At 36.0% G+C, this 16,617-nt stretch overlaps 1 protein-coding gene across 2 annotated transcripts in view; it reads left to right on the top strand.

The window, feature by feature from the left end:
• The window catches only part of REV3L (REV3 like, DNA directed polymerase zeta catalytic subunit), a 176,077-nt gene that overhangs the window by 82,217 nt on the left and 77,243 nt on the right, over positions 1 to 16,617 (top strand). For both annotated transcript variants that reach the window (XM_086707602.1, XM_086707603.1), the window contains 3 exons: positions 6,656 to 6,775; positions 10,034 to 10,271; positions 15,808 to 15,950. In XM_086707602.1, the coding sequence (XP_086563728.1) occupies positions 6,656 to 6,775; positions 10,034 to 10,271; positions 15,808 to 15,950 (501 nt within the window). The remainder of the gene's footprint in view (positions 1 to 6,655; positions 6,776 to 10,033; positions 10,272 to 15,807; positions 15,951 to 16,617) is intronic.

The following is a 16,617-nucleotide window of genomic DNA, read 5'->3' as shown; positions in this document are numbered from 1 at the left end:
GCAATCCCCATGCCATCAGCACAGACCCGCCTGATACAGGGCTCAAACTCACAGGCCATGAGAGCATGACCTGAGCCAAGATCAAGAGTCAGACACTTAACTGACTAAGCCACCCAGGCACCCCTAGAGCTTATATTTAAAATTTTTGGGGGCACCTGGGTGGCTCAGTCGTTTGAGCGTCCAACTTCAGCTCAGGTCATGATCTCGCGGTCCGTGAGTTCGAGCCCCGTGTCGGGCTCTGTGCTGACCGCTTAGAGCCTGGAGCCTGTTTCGGATTCTGTGTCTCCCTCTCTCTCTGACCCTCCCCCATTCATGCTCTGTCTCTCTCTGTCTCAAAAATAAATAAACGTTAAAAAATGTTTCCTTTTGCCATTCTGATTCTTTGAAATGGAATCTTCTTAGTTTAATTTGCATGTCCTGATTGCTAATAACTTTGAGCATTTGTGTTTTCTATCTGAGAATTGCTTATTCATATTTGTGGCTCATTTTAAGTGTTTGCACATCTTCAATTTCGTTTTTTTGTTTTTGTTTTTTGACTGTAGTCACCATGTGTGCATTATGTTCTCATGACATTTTTTTGCTATTTTTTTAAATAATTTTTTAATATAATTTATTGTCAAGTTGGCTAACATACAGTGTATATACAGTGTGCTCTTGGTTTTGGGGGTAGATTCCTGTGATTCATCGCTTGTATACAGTACCTAGTGCTCATCCCAACATGTGCTGTCCTCAATGCCCATCACCCATTTTCCCCTCTCCCCCAACCCCATCAACCTGTATTTAAGAGTCAGTTTGTTCTCTGTAATCATCAAGATTTGTTCTCTGTATTTAAGAGTCTCATCGTTTGCCTCCCTCCCTCTCTGTTTGTAACTATTTTTTTTTTCCCCTTCTCTTCCCCTATGGTCTTCTGTTAAGTTTCTCAAGTTCCACATATGAGTGAAAACATATGATATCTGTCTTTCTCTGATTTTTTTCACTTAGCATAATATCCTCCAGTTCCATTCACGTTGCTGCAACTGGCAGCATTTCATTCTTTCTCATTGCCAAGTAGTATTCCATTGTATATATAAGCTACATCTTCTTTATCCATTCATCAGCTGATGGACATTTAGGCTCTTTCCATAATTTGGCTCTTGTTGAAAGCACTGCTGAAAACATTGGGGTACCTGTGCCCCTATGAATCAGCATTCCTGTATCCTTTGGATAAATTCCTAGTAGTGCTATTACTGGGTTGTAGGGTAGTTCTATTTTTAATTTTTTGAGGAACTTCCACACTGTTTTCCAGAGTGGCTGTACCAGTTTGCATTCCAACCAACAGTGCAAGAGGAGGGTACCCATTTCTCCACGTTCTTGCCAGCATCTGTTGTTTCCTGACTTGTTCATTTTAGACACTCTGACTGGTGTGAGGTGGTATCTCAGTGTGGTTTTGACTTGTATTTCCCTGATGGTGAGTGATGTTGAGCATCTTTTCACGTGTCTGTTAGCCATCTGGATGTCTTCTTTGGAAAAGTGTCTATTCATGTGTTCTGCCCATTACTTCACTGGATTATTTGTTTTTCAGGTGTTGAGTCTGGTAAATTCTTTATAGATTTTGGATACTAACACTTTATCCGATATGTCATTTGCAAATATCTTTTCCCATTCCGTTGGTTGCCTTTCAGTTTTGCTGATTGTTTCCTTGCCATGCAGAAACTTTTTATCTTGATGAGGTCCCGATAGTTCATTTTTGCTTTTGTTTCCCTTTCCTGCGGAGATGTGTTAAGAAGTTGCTGCAGCTGAGGTCGAAGAGGTTTTTGCGTGCTTTCTCCTCTAGGATTGTGGTGGTTTCCTGTCTCACATTTAGGTCTTTCATCCATTTTGAGTTTATTTTTGTGTATGGTGAAAAAGTGGTCTAGTTTCATTCTTCTGCATGTTGCTCTTCAGTTCTCCCAGCATCATTTGCTAAAGAGAATGTATTTTTGGGGCGCCTGGGTGGCGCAGTCGGTTGAGCGTCCGACTTCAGCCAGGTCACGATCTCGCGGTCCGTGAGTTCGAGCCCCGCGTCAGGCTCTGGGCTGATGGCTCAGAGCCTGGAGCCTGTTTCCAATTCTGTGTCTCCCTCTCTCTCTGCCCCTCCCCCATTCATGCTCTGTCTCTCTCTGTCCCCCAAAAAATAAATGAACGTTGAAAAAAAAAAAAGTTAAAAAAAAAAAAGAGAATGTATTTTTTCCATTGGATACTTTTTCCTGCTTTGTCAAAGATTAGTTGGCCATATATTTGTGGGTCCAATTCTGGGTTCTGTATTCCATTGGTCTACGTGTCTGTTTTTTCTGCCACTACCATACTGTCTTGATGATTACAGCTTTGTAGTAGAGGCTAAAGTCTGAGATTGTGATGCCTCCTGCTTTGGTTTTCTTTTTCAACATTACTTTGGCTATTTGGGGTCTTTTGTGGTTCCATACAAATTTTAGGATTGTTTGTTCTAATTTTGAGAAGAATGCTGGTGCAATTTTGATTGGGATTGCATTGAATGTGTAGATAGGTTTGGGTGTTATTGACATTTTAACAATGTTTATTCTTTGAATCCATGAGCATGGAATCTTTTTCCATTTCTTTGTGTCTTCTTCAGTTTCCTTCATTAGTTTTCTATCGTTTTCAGCATACCGATCTTTTACATCTTTGGTTAGGTTTATTTGCACATCTTCAGTTTTGATATCCATTTAACAACTTCTTTTTCCTTAATGGTTTGGTTTTTGTACCTGGTTTACAAGTCCTTTGCTACCCTGATGTAATGCAAGTGTTATCCGTAAGGCTTATGTTTGCTTACAATTTGGTTTTTCATTTTTAGGTCTTCAATGCATCTGAAATTTTACTTGAATATAATAAGGATCTAATTGTATCTATTTTTCTAAATATAAATATCTAGTTTTTCAACATATTTACTGAAAAAAATTTTATTCCCACTGAATTCTCTCACTTCAGTCATGCAGTCACATTCCCCTATGTTAATGTCACATTGCTGTAATTACTATTGACATGTAAGTGTTGATATATATCAAGGGCAGACCTTAACTTGTTCAACTTCAAAATTGTCTTATCTGCTTTTGATCTTTTTTTTTTTTTTTAAGATTTTTTTTATTTCAAGTAACCTCTACACACAACATGGGGCTCGAACTCACAACCCTGAGATCAAGACTAGTACACTCCACTGACTGAGCCAGCCAGGTGCCCCTACTCTTGATCTTTGAAAAAAAAACAAAAAACAAAAAACTGTCCCCTATTAATTTTAGTATCCGATTGTTCATTTCTGGGATTTTATTGAATTTATATACTGATTAATTAACATTTTTAATCTTTCTGTGTGCCAAATCATCTCCTCTATGAACATGATATATTTCTCATTTTACTAGGTCTTCTTTCATATCTTTTAATAGAGTTTGCCATTTTCTTTTGTAAAATTTGGTATCTTTTATTAGAGATACTCCAGGTGTCTTAATTGTTGCACTTAGGAGTTTATCTTTCAAAAATCACATCTTCTAATTACTGGTATTTAGGAGCTTCACTGACTTTTGTATGTCAGTCTTATATACAGCAACTTTTATTACCGCGAATAGTTTTTTTTAATGTTTCTTTTTATTTTGAGGGAGGGAGAGAGTGAGCATGCATGCACACACTTACGCAGGGGAGGGACAGAGAGAGAGTTGGAGTGAATCCCAAGGAGGCTCCGCGTGCTGTCCGCATTGAACCGGACCTGGGATCGCACGGTCCATGAGATCATGACCTGAGCCAAAATCAGGAGCCTGATGCTTAACCGACTGAGCCACCAACACACCCTAGTGCTAATAGTTTTATATGTCTTTTCTATTGGATATTTTGTGTGTAGAGTCATCATGTGTAAATAACAACTTTACTACTTCTTTTCCCATCTTCATACTTAAAATTTTTTTAACGCATTAAGAACTCTAGAGTAATGTTAGTTAGAAATAATGGTCTTTTTCCTGGTTTTGAAGGGAAAGGCTTCTATATTTCATCATTAAATATGAAATTTACTACAGGATGTTGGTAGATAATTTTAATTAGGTTAATATCTCTCCTCTTTCTTTGCTGTGAAGTTGTTTTTCAAAACTCATGAATGGGTATTAAATGAAATTTTACCAAATTTTCTGAATTTGAAATAATCACTTTTTTTTCCCTTTTATTATCCCTCTGATAATAGTTACATTAAAATAATTTTTATTTTCTAATGTCAAGTTATGTGTGCACTACTGAAATAACTCTTCTTTGTCATGGTGTGGTGTTTTTTGAAACATTGCTATGTCTACTTTGCTAACACTTTGTTTGGAATTTATACTTTTTGTTTTTAACCAAGAAAGATTCATACTTTGCTTCATTAAGTGAGTTGTGGAGTTTTATTTCGAACTTTTTTCGAGAATTTTAATGATGTATAAAATTGTCAGATCACTATGTTGAAAACCTGAAACAAATATAACACATTATGTCAACTATACTGCAATTAAAACAAAACACAATTTTTATTGGATTTGTATAATCTATTTCTTAGAGATTTGATAGATCTCATCTATAAAAACATCCAAACTGGATAGTGGGTGAATTTTGTGTTGGGACTGAAAATAGAGTGAGTGGATTTTAAACTACTAGTTCAATTTCCATAACTGTTACAAGTCTACTCAAGATTTCTATTTCTGTTTGAGTCAGGTTTTATATCATGTTTTTCCTAAGAAATTATTCATTTTATCTGATTTTTCCATGTTTTTGGTATAAAGTTGTTCATAGTATTACTTTAGTATCTCTCTTATTTTTGGTACTTTAACTCTTATTTCTAACATTATTTATGCCTTCTATTTTGTTTTGATCATTCTTGTCAGTCTTGTCTATTTTATTATTAACCTTCTGAGAACCAGCTTTTGTTTTTACTGATCCTCTCAGTTGTCTTTTGCTTGGGGATGAGCTATTTTTCACCGTTTGTATATTTGTTCGTTTTGATGAAATACTCTTTATTAGCCCACTGTGTCCTAGGATGTGTTAAAAATATTTCTTCCTGAGGGGCACCTGGCTGGCTGAGTTGGCTAAGCATCCAACTCTTGATTTTGGCTCAGGTCATGATTTCACAGTTTGTGAGGTCGAGCCCCATATTGGGCTCTGTGCTGAGAGCGCAGAGCTTGCTTGGGATTCTCTCCCCCCCCCCCCGCCCCTCCCCACCTCATGCACATGTGGACACATGCAGTCTCTCAAATAAATAAACTTTTAAAAAACTTTTTCCTGAAGACTTTAACTTTTTGAAAAACTGTTGAAAGCACTTAGTTTTAAGTCTGCATACCAGAAGTAGAAAAACAGAACTGTTTTCCAGTTAGCTCTAACTACGTGCCCTTTTTTGCTATAGTCTTTTTTATCCTACTACTATTTGCTTTTTATTGTTACTCTCTCTCTTTGACTAGATTATAATATGAGACTCATTTTATCTTTATTCTTTTTTTTTTTTAACGTTTATTTATTTTTGAGAGAGAGACAGCATGATGGGGGAGGAGCAGAGAGAGAGGGAGACACAGAATTGGAAGCAGGCTCCAGGCTCTGAGTTGTCAGCATGGAGCCCAACGCGGGGCTCGAACTCACAAACCGTGTGATCATGACCTGAGCCGAAGCCGGACACTCAACCGACTGAACCACCCAGGCACCCCAATTTTATCTTTATTCCTAAAATTATTGAATCCCTTTGTACAATTAGACTTATAAAAATCAAATGTTGAAAGAAATTTTTATTTTTTTTTATTTTTATTTTTTTGGTGTTGTAAAACCGTTTTGAGTTCTTTTTTTTTCAGTATATGAAATTTATTGTCAAATTGGTTTCCATACAACACCCAGTGCTCATCCCAAAAGGTGCCCTCCTCAATACCCATCACTCACCCTCCCCTCCCTCCCACCCCCATCAACCCTCAGTTTGTTCTCAGTTTTTGAGTCTCTTATGCTTTGGCTCTCTCCCACTCTAACCTCTTTTTTTTTTTTTCTTCCCCTCCCCCATGGGTTTCTGTTAAGTTTCTCAGGATCCACATAAGAGTGAAACCATATGGTATCTGTCTTTGTCTGTATGGCTCATTTCACTTAGCATAACACTCTCCAGTTCCATCCATGTTGCTACAAAGGGCCATATTTCATTCTTTCTCATTGCCACGTAGTACTCCACTGTGTATATAAACCACAATTTTTTTATCCATTCATCAGTTGATGGACATTTAGGCTCTGAAAGAAATTTTTAGATCATGAGTTGAAAGCTGAAAAGTGTAAAATTTACAGTTTTTAAGCCATAGAGAATAAAGAATTGTATTACACTTTTCCCTTTGTATATTTTAATTTGCAATGATTTTTATCAGAGTAGTATAACTGTACAAGCTGGGTAGGATTAATGAGATTGTAAATATTTAGTGAATTACAGATTCAAGGTCCTTGTTTATTTCTTTTTTTTTTTTTAATCCACGTGACTAGATATTCCTGTGGCTTTTACTAAGTTTTATTATGTTTTTATTTAACATATATATCACTAATGCCTCAGATTTTTAAATAGGTTTGCATTGTCATGTTTCCTAATTTGCACAAATTCTTAACAATAAATTTTAGATTTAAGCCATTGCTTTAATGTTTTTGTATTTTTTGTCATCTTAAGGTCACACTATACACAAAGTGGAGGAAGCTCTTATTAATGAAGAAGCAATTTTGAACCTCATGGAAAATAGTCAGACTTTTCAGCCTTTGACCCAAAGACTGAGTGAGTCACCAGTTTTCTGTAAGTAATGATTCTACCACAAATTTTCAGTATTTTAATCAATGAAAATATGTATGTGAGGGGGGATTTTTCCTTTGGTTTAAAGAGGTTAATGTTGCATGTTCAGTAAATCCTTATTGTAAGTATAAAAATGAAGCCTTGAATTAAATGAAGTAGCTACACAGCTTTTCCTAAAAAAACAATTGTGAAAGAAAAGAATTCCTTTCCTTTCTTTTTTGTTTTTTTTTTTTTCAACGTTCATTTATTTTTTTGGGACAGAGAGAGACAGAGCATGAACGGGGAAGGGGCAGAGAGAGAGGGAGACACAGAATCGGAAACAGGCTCCAGGCTCTGAGCCATCAGCCCAGAGCCTGACGCGGGGCTCGAACTCACGGACCGCGAGATCGTGACCTGGCTGAAGTCGGACGCTTAACCGACTGCGCCACCTAGGCGCCCCCTTTTTTTTTTTTTTTTAAGTTTATTTATTTTGATAGGGAGAGAAAGCACATGTCGGGGAGGGACAGTGTGTGTGGGAGGGAGGGGGAGAGAGAGAGAGAGAGAATGAGAATATATCCCAAGAGGGCTCTGCACTGTCAGCATGGAGCCTGACACAGGGCTTAAACCATGAACTATGAGATCATGACCTGAGCCGAAGTCAGACGCTTAACTGACTGAGGAACCCAGGTGCCCCACCCCCACTTCCCTTTTTTTTTTTTAACTTCACTTTGGTTGGAGAACAGCCATATTGTTTTAGGGGGAAAATGCATTCATTTTGAATTCAGAATTCTCCAAAGTTTAGTACATAATTAAATACCATAATTGAGTCTTCCTTTGTGAGTATCAGAAATTTCCTGAACAATTCTTTTTGAGTCATTAGCTTTTGGCTAGTATAGAACATGACAGTTATTTCTGTGTGTCTTTGCGTTTCCCTAGATGCATTTTCATTAGCATCATAAGGCATTTGCTAGATTTCATTTCATTAATTTAGTCGAAATTACTGACATCTTGTTCAGAAATTTATTTAAAATTTCATTATGGGGCATTGGGTGGCTCAGTCGGTTAAGTGTCAGGCTCTTAATTTTGGCTCAGGTCATGATCAAGCCCCACATTGGGCTCTGCACTCTCCTGCTTGGGATTCTCTCTTTCCTTCTATCTCTGTCCCTCCCCTGCTCATGCCCTTGCACTCGCTCTGTCTCTCAAAAATAAACATTAAATTAAAATTTCATTGCAGAAAGTGATATGTCATTGAGTTTCATGCCTCTTGTTTTGCTTGGTGTCATGATTTTATGTTTATTTTATTGTGAACTTTGTATTTTTTCCATTCTTACTGTATCAAATGAGAGATGGCATCAATTGTGTTCCCAGCTTTCTACAGTGTCCTCTGTCTGTTATCTTCATTTTCATTCGAATGGAACACAAATTGACTAGGACCAGTTCCAAAATTATTGTACACAGTCATATTTCAAGAACAATTTAGACAAGAGTAGGAAACTTTCTTCTTTTATAAATGAATGGCGTATCGAGAAAGAAATGATCCAAAGAAAAAATAGGCAGCTAAAAGAGAGGAACACAGAGAAAATGAAAGAATTGAAAAAAAGAGTGAGGGAGGTATATCCTTATTTCATTACATTAGGCAAATAAAATGTATCATTAGTAGATAAATTCCACCTTGCCCTAAGCTTAGAATTTATGTGTTAGTCACAAATGCATTCTCTGTGTTAGTCAAAGAAGTGAAAGTCAAATATCTGTAGTTCATTTGGTAATACTAGTCTTGTTTTTAAGAATGAGACAGGAAAAATGGATTGCAGTTCTAGGTTTAAGAAAGATTTTTGCCAAACTGGCTTTTGCAAGCAAATATCTTTTATTTTGGCCTTATGTTTGGTAGCGTATGTGAACCAATTTCTTTAATGTCAGTGAAGAAAACCTGAAACCTGATATTTTAGTAAATAGGGAGTATATTATCTCATTTGACAGAGAAAAAAGTTATGTATTAGCTTCGAGCAAACCTCCATCTTCATGGTCTTTTTTTTTTAATAATAGCTTTTATTGAAATATTTCACATAACCATAAAATTTACCTTCTGGTGTGTACAGTGAATTTTATCATGTTCACAGAGTTATGCAACCATTACCACTATCGATCCAGGACATTTTTAGCACCCCCCCCCCCCAAAAAAACCCATAACCATTAGCAGTTACTTCTCATTCTTCCCTCCTCTCAGCTCTTGACAACCCCTGATCTATTTTCTCCTTTACCAGATTTACCAATTTTGGTAATTTCATATAAATGGAAATCATGTAACTTTTGTTGGTGGTTTCTTCCACTTAGCATAATGTTTTTAAGTTTCATCCAAGTTGTAGCATGTGTCAGTACTTCATTCCTTTTCACTAATGAAGAATATTCCATCATAGGGATATAACATCGTTCATTTATCCATTTGTAGGATGATGGATATGTGAGTCGTTTCCATTTTGTGTGGCAGTTATGAATAATGCTGCTGTGGTTATTCATGTGTATGTTTTTGTGTGGACATATGTTTTTAGTTATCTTGGGTATATATCAAGAGTGGAATTTCTGTATCTTATGGTAACTGTGTAACATCTTGAGGATCCATCAAGCTTTTTTCCAAAGCTGCTGCACCATTTTACACTGATCAACAATGTAGAAAGGTTCTAATTTCTTTACTTCCTTGCCAGTACTTATGGTTTGTCTTTGATTTGGCAACCCTAGTACATATGAAGTGGCATCCTCATATGGCATCATTGTAGTCTTCAAGGTTTTTTAAATAATGTCATTAACCACTTAAAAGCTTTCTTGTGTTGTTCAACTGCAGGTTTCATTTGTCTATCCTGTGAGCTAAATAAAACTTAAGTGAGGATAAGATGTTCACATGTATTGTTTTTAAGGCACTTCTTGCTTAGCATCAATCATACATTTATTACATATTTTATGTTTGAACACTAGTGACTGGATGTTGTTTAGTGCTCCTCAAGCTTACTTGTGCAGTAACAGTTTGGGCAGCTTGTTAAATGCATATTCCTGGGCCCTACCTCAGAAATTCTGATTCCTTAGATATAGGATGGGGTCTGGGAAGACACAAAATCATTCCAGTGCAAGTAGTCCAAAGACATCACACTTTGATAAAAGAGCTACATCAACAAAGAAGTCAGCTGTATTCTTTCAGTATGTATGTGCCAGTATCTGTGATTCTGTTGTTTTATAACTGATCTGAATTATGTTGAAAAGTTATTTCTTAGTGATGCTTCACTTGTTTTATAGTGGACAGTAGTCCTGATGAGGCTCTGGTACATCTTCTTGCTGGTTTGGAAAATGATGGATATCAGGCAGGAAGAAATAGGATGCCATCACAACGTCATTTCTTTGGAAACCCTAAAAATTCCCAAAATAGTGATGATGAAGAAAATGAACCACAGATTGAAAAAGAGGAAATGGAGCTTAGTTTGGTGATGTCTCAGAGATGGGACAGCAATATTGAAGAACCTTGTGCCAAAAAGAGGTAACGTTTTAGTTATTTCCATTACTTTAATAATTTCCTATTGTCATTATCACTCTTCTTTAATTAGAAATTATTATTTACTATTATTCGTAATGTTAAATACTTTATAAACTAATAGTTTTCTTTTAAATCCCTTTAAAGTAGTGCTTTGTTTTTCATGTGGCATAAGCTTCATATTCTAAGCAAAATAAAAGCTACATTTAAAAAGATTAAATCTAAGTGGGGATTTTTGGCAGTTTTATTGAGATGTAATTATCTTACATCACTGTATGAGTTTCAGTTGTACAGCATAAAGGTTTGACTTACGTATATTGTGAAATGATTACCAGAATAAGTTTAGTTAATATGCATCATCTCAGATAGATACAGTAAAAAGAAATGGGGGGAGGGGAGGAAAAAAATGTTTCTTCTTTTAATAAGAACTCTCAGGATTTACTCTAACAACTTTCCTCTTTATCATACAGGAGTGGTAACTATAGCCACCATGTTGTATATTACATCCCTAGTACTTATCTTATAACTGTAAGTTTGTACCTTTTGACCACCTTCCTTCAATTCCCATTTCCCCTGTAAACCTAAATTACAGAAGTCATCTGTTTATGTTATGTGTGGATCATAAATGGGACAAAGTAGAAGGCCTCCTTCTCTCTGAATTTGGGGAAAAAGAATACCTTCTGAGAGTTAAACTGTTAATGGGTTGGAGCAACAGTTATAGGGTCAGCTTGAAAATAAGAAAAAGCTTTTAGGTCTGATTAGACTGAAGGAATTAAATATTAAAAATAAAAGAGTCTCAGAAACAGACACTGATATTCTGGTTCATTTCTCAAGCTAAATGAATAAGATGGCTGAATGCATAAGATAGTTTTCCACATCAGTCTCTCTCTTTTTTTTAATGTCTATTCATTTTTGAAAGACAGAGTGTAAGCAGGGTAGGGGCAGAGAGAGACAGAGGGAGACACAGAATCCGAAGCAGGCTCCAGGCTCTGAGCTGTCAACCCAGAGCCCAACGTGGTGCTTGAACCCACGAACTGCAAGATCGTGACCTGAGACGAAGTCGGTGCTCAACCAGCTGAGCCACTCAGGTGCCCCCACATCAGTCTCTTGTGAGCCTGATTGGTTTGAGTTGTATCTCTGTATGTAGAAAAAGATTAGGCTTCTGAGACTGAAACACTGAGTATGCCTCTCCTTTAAAGTTATGTAGACAATACTAAAACCTCCAAACTCTTTTGTTTGAAATTTTCACCCTCAAAGCCATTATTGAAGGGTGGAAGAGATTAATCCATAAATATTAAATATACATGTAAGATTTCCTCTAGTTTCTCAACACTACTTAAAAATAAAATTTCTGGCCCCTTGTTATCTGGGTGTATATCAGAATCCTTTCTTCTATATTTTCAAACTGTGTTCCTACAAAGAATTCCGTTTTCATTCTATGAGTAGAAAATTCCAAACCTGCATAATATTATTTTATACTTTTCCTAGCTTCATGTATTCAGCTCCCTTTGCTGTGACAGTTATAAATCAGTCAAAGACTCAGCCCTTGACCTTTGAAGAACTAATGCTACCTGGTCCAGACAGAATCAGTGTTTGATTTCCTGATAGATTTGACCCTCAACAGTGTCATAAAATGTCTTTTGCCAATATTTCCTAATCAAAAAAAAATAGTATGGTGGAATTTAAGATACAAAACAGATGAACATAAGGGAAAGGAAGCAAAAACAATATAAAAACAGAGAAAGAGACAAACCACAAGAGACTCTTAAATACAGAGAACAGACTGGAGGTTGCTTGAGGAGTATGGGGGGGTGGGGCTAAAAGGGGTGATGGGCATTAGGGAGGACACTTGGTTGGGATGAGCACTGGGTGTTAAATGTGAGTGATGAATCACTAAATTCTATTCGTAAAATCATTATTACACTAAATGTTAACAAACTTGTATTTATAAAGTAAAAAAAAAGAAAGTGAGGTGGAAGACATAAAGCTTTTTGTAGCTTGTCTGTATGTTGTTTTTTATATATAAACTTGATAAATCTTTCCATGAACTATCAAATGCCTCAACCACATCAGCCTATAAAAATAGCTTTGTTCTTGTTTCTCTGTTATTTCTGTAATAATAAATTCTCTACCCTCACCTCACCAACTTCTGAAAGTTTGTAATTTCAGTGTTTTATTTGACTTGCCCTCCTTATACCCCTGTTTATTGTTTGGTTGTGTCGGTCAACTCTTGTCTCCATAGCCTTTGCTCTGTCCTACCCCACTCCTTCCCAAGGTAATATCCTAATTTAGGCCTTCATTATCGTTTATCTGGAATACTATGATTCACTTTTTAACTGGTCTTCTCCTTGCTACTCGTTTATAGTAGGGGTAATAATTATGATTATTAAATAAACATTTTATCGGCACTTAAGGAAGTAGAGAATATCAGGACCCTTCATGAGTCCAAATCATGCTCTATCGTCTTTATATCCTTTTTAAATATAGTCAGTTAAGGGAATGTTATAATCATATTGAGTCTTAATTTCAATAGGCTTTTTAGTAAAATCTTACATATCATCCTTATAGATAAGAATACATGAATTTGAATTTAGAAACTACCTAACTGCTTAAATGCCAACTATCATGCTAGATTAGATTGACGTTGTCACAAACATTAGAGATTGGTAATTCATTGGATGACAGAATATAGATTCAGAAATACCTTGAAACTAAATAGGTGATGCCTAATAGAGAGTCATATGTTTAGGTTCAGTGAATCAGTTGTATAAATATAGACTGGATAGACCTTTAGTTCATTCTGGACTTAATAATTTCTATGGGAACGCCATGATTTTACTTGATTAAGAGCACAATAAGTCTGTAGTGTTATATGGTTACCAAAATAGTGAATTTAATTATTGGCTACCAGCTGTACCTGGGGTAACATTTATTATTCTAACAGATTTTGGATTTTATTAATAAAATAATTATAATATTTACTTGATGTAGTTAAGTCTTGCTGTCTTGCTGTAATACATTGGATTGCTTCTTTCATTTTTAGCAAAGTGTTGACTATTTGATATTTCTATTTGATCTTGTGGCATTTTACTTTTTCTTATTTCCATCTGTTTCTTCACTGTTTTATTTTGGTATTGTTTCTTTGATTTTTACCTCCAATATAACATTAACATTTTTTCTACAGTTCCTTAGATTCTATCTTGTTTAACTATTTATACCTTTATACCTGTATCCAGTAAATTCACATTCAAATACACAAAATTCTTATAAAGTCCCTCTCTACTTGTAATCAGTAATGTCACCCTGTTTTTTTTTTTTTTTTAACATTTCTTTATTTTTGAGACAGAGAGAGAGAGCATGAATAGGGGAGGGTCAGAGAAAGAGGGAGACACAGAATCCGAAACAGGCTCCAGGCTCTGAGCTGTCAGCACAGAGCCTGATGCGGGGCTCGAACCCACGGACCGTGAGATCATGACCTGAGCCGAAGTCGGACGCTTAACAGACTGAGCCACCCAGGCGCCCCAATGTCACCCTGTTTAAAATACTAGTCATGGTTTATCCCATGATTAATGCTTACATGTTCACTGACTGAATCAATTCTGTGAAAACCATGCCCAAGTCAACCTTGGGAAAACAAAACCTTTCATTTCATAATATTTAATAAACATTTCATAAATGCATATTAGATAGAGATTGAAAAATAGAAGTATGGTGTCTAGAAAAAGACTCATTCAATTCTCTTGTATAGTGGATGTTCTATTCTGCCCTGAATACCATATTTTAAGAATCCTGAGAAAGTAAAGAGAAAAAAGAGGAAGAAAAGGTAGGATCTGTGAACATTCACTTTTAAAGAGCAGTGACAAGGGGCACCTGGTGGCTCAGTCAGATGAATGTCCAACTCTTGATTTCGGCTCAGGTCATGATCTCATATTTGTGAGATCAATCCCCAAGTTGGACTCCGTGCTATGTGTAGAGCCTGCTTAGGATTCTCTTTTCTCTTTCTCTACCCCTACCCTACTCATGCTCTCTCTCTTTTGGAATAAATAAATAAACATCCTTAAAAAATAGGGGCCGTTGAGTGGCTTAGTCAGTTGAGCGTCCCACTTCGGCTCAGGTCATGATCTCATGGTTCGTGAGTTTGAGCCCCACATCGGGCTCTATGCTGGCAGCTCGGAGCCTGGAACTTGCTTCAGATTCTGTCTCCTTCTCTCTGCCCCTCCCCCACTCATGCTCTATCTCTCTCTCAAAAATAAACATTTAAAAAAAAAAACAGTACGAAGAATAGATGTTTGGTCTAATTAGAGAGGAATTATGGGGCAAATGATAAATGCCTTCAAATATTTTAAAGGTTATCATGTGAAAAATAGCATAGATAGGCTACATATAGCAACACCAGACAAAAACAGGAATAATGTATGGAAATTGGAGAGTTTTGTGTAATATAGGAAGAAAATCACTAAAAATTAACAGTGGAAAAGATTAATTACTCTGTGAGACAGCAAGCTCCTTAAACTGAGAATGTAAAACTGGAGGTTTTAGCATCTATTAAAAATAAGGTTTTTGAGTAGAAAATTGGACCAGATGACCTCTAATAATTCTTTCAGCTCCTAAGAAAGTGACTTTAGGACAAATTGTGATTTGGTAAAGGCTTAATGGAAAATCTGTTCTATGTATAATTAAGGGACATTTTCAAATTTTTGAGACAAGAGAAAGAAAAACTTAGGTATAGATAGAAAGTAAGTTTGCCCATCCGAATAGAAGGGAAAATATCAAGCCTAGGACCTAGTGAAAAAATTTTAATCAATAAAAGATGAAGTCATTCTGGATTTCACAGCCCATCTGAATTCCTTATTAACCCTCTTTACAGCCACTGCTGGGATTGACCCAACACCTTTACCACTTCCTAGCCTCTCTCTGATCCCTGTTGTTTTCTCTTTCAACCTGACCGGTGTACCCCCTTGCTTACCTATTTGTTCGTTTCCAGTTCACAGTACAGAGATTGTATATTTGTGGAGACTTCTTAAAATATGCTGAGATTCCACCTTTTTTAGATGTTACTGGGTTCTCACCCATGCTGTTATATGTGTATATTTAATGATAGGATGAAGGGGAGAATATATGGAAGAACATAATTTTAGGGGTGCCAGGGTGGCTCAGTTGGTTAAACATCAGACTCTTGATCTCATTTCAGGTCTTAATCTTAGGGTCATGAGTTCAAGCCCCATGTTGGGCTCTATGCTGGGTTTTGTGAAGCCTATTTAAAAACAAAAAACATGATTAGATATGATCATCCAGGATATTACAGAGCTTGGATACGGAAGTGATGTTGTCTTGTAGCTCACATGAAAAGGATTTTAAGTCTATCTGCAATAACTTTTTATAGGACGTGATACTAAAGCAAAATAAATCTGCTTTTATTTTTAAAGTTACAATTTTCAGATCTTTTTAGTTTTACTATTATAGCATCACATTAGGCAGCTGTTCGAATCTGACATGCTTTTTTCTATGATCGTACTCACTAGTGAATCTTAATATTCTCTAGATCACTGTGTAGAAATAACCATAGAAGCTCAACTGAAGAAGATGATTCGTCTTCAGAAGAAGAAATGGAATGGAGTAATAACAGTTTGCTTCTAGCCAATCTTTCTATACCTCAGTTAGATGGAACTGCAGATGAAAATAGTGGTAAGTAAACTGATACACTATGAGCATTTCAGTACGTAGGGGCTAAATATGTATTTGATTTTAAAACTGTAATCACACTTTCTTAGGAAATTGGCTGTGAGGCTCTGACAGTACTGTTACGTTTTGTCCTGCAAGATTTTTTCTTTGAGTATGTAGATATGTGATTCTTTCTCATTTCTAAGAGGATAACATTTGTAAATCACTGATTTAAAGTTTCATAAACTTTAATCAGTTGATCATGTTAACATTTAAGTAGCATAAGAAACTGCAAGAAATATGCTCAGATGTTAACTAATGAATTTAAATAAAAACTTGAAAAAAAGAAATAGCTTATTTGAAGTGATAATGCAAAGAAGCATATTGCTTAAGGAAAAATTTTCAAGATGACTGTATTTTTCCCTATTCCCCAAAAAGGCACTGAATATGAATATAATTTATTTCTGATCAAAGGAATATATGTTTAAAATAATGACTAATAATCAAGTATGACTGCCTCTTGATTATTTAGATTGAGTTATTATCCTAATGATAGGAACAATCTTTTTGTTGAGACAACCATTTTAAGCATAGAAAATTTCATACAATTCCTTTCATGGTGATAGCATGGGAAAAGATTTTAAAAATTAAAAGCATGGAGGTGAAATAAATTCTTTTTTCCCCCATTTCA

Source organism: Puma concolor, chromosome B2 (assembly GCF_028749965.1).
Source record: "Puma concolor isolate L17-30 chromosome B2, mPumCon1.1.hap2, whole genome shotgun sequence".
Taxonomy (NCBI): Eukaryota; Metazoa; Chordata; class Mammalia; order Carnivora; family Felidae; genus Puma; species Puma concolor.
Note: the sequence above shows the minus strand (reverse complement) of the source record. Positions and strands in the feature narration are given on the sequence as shown.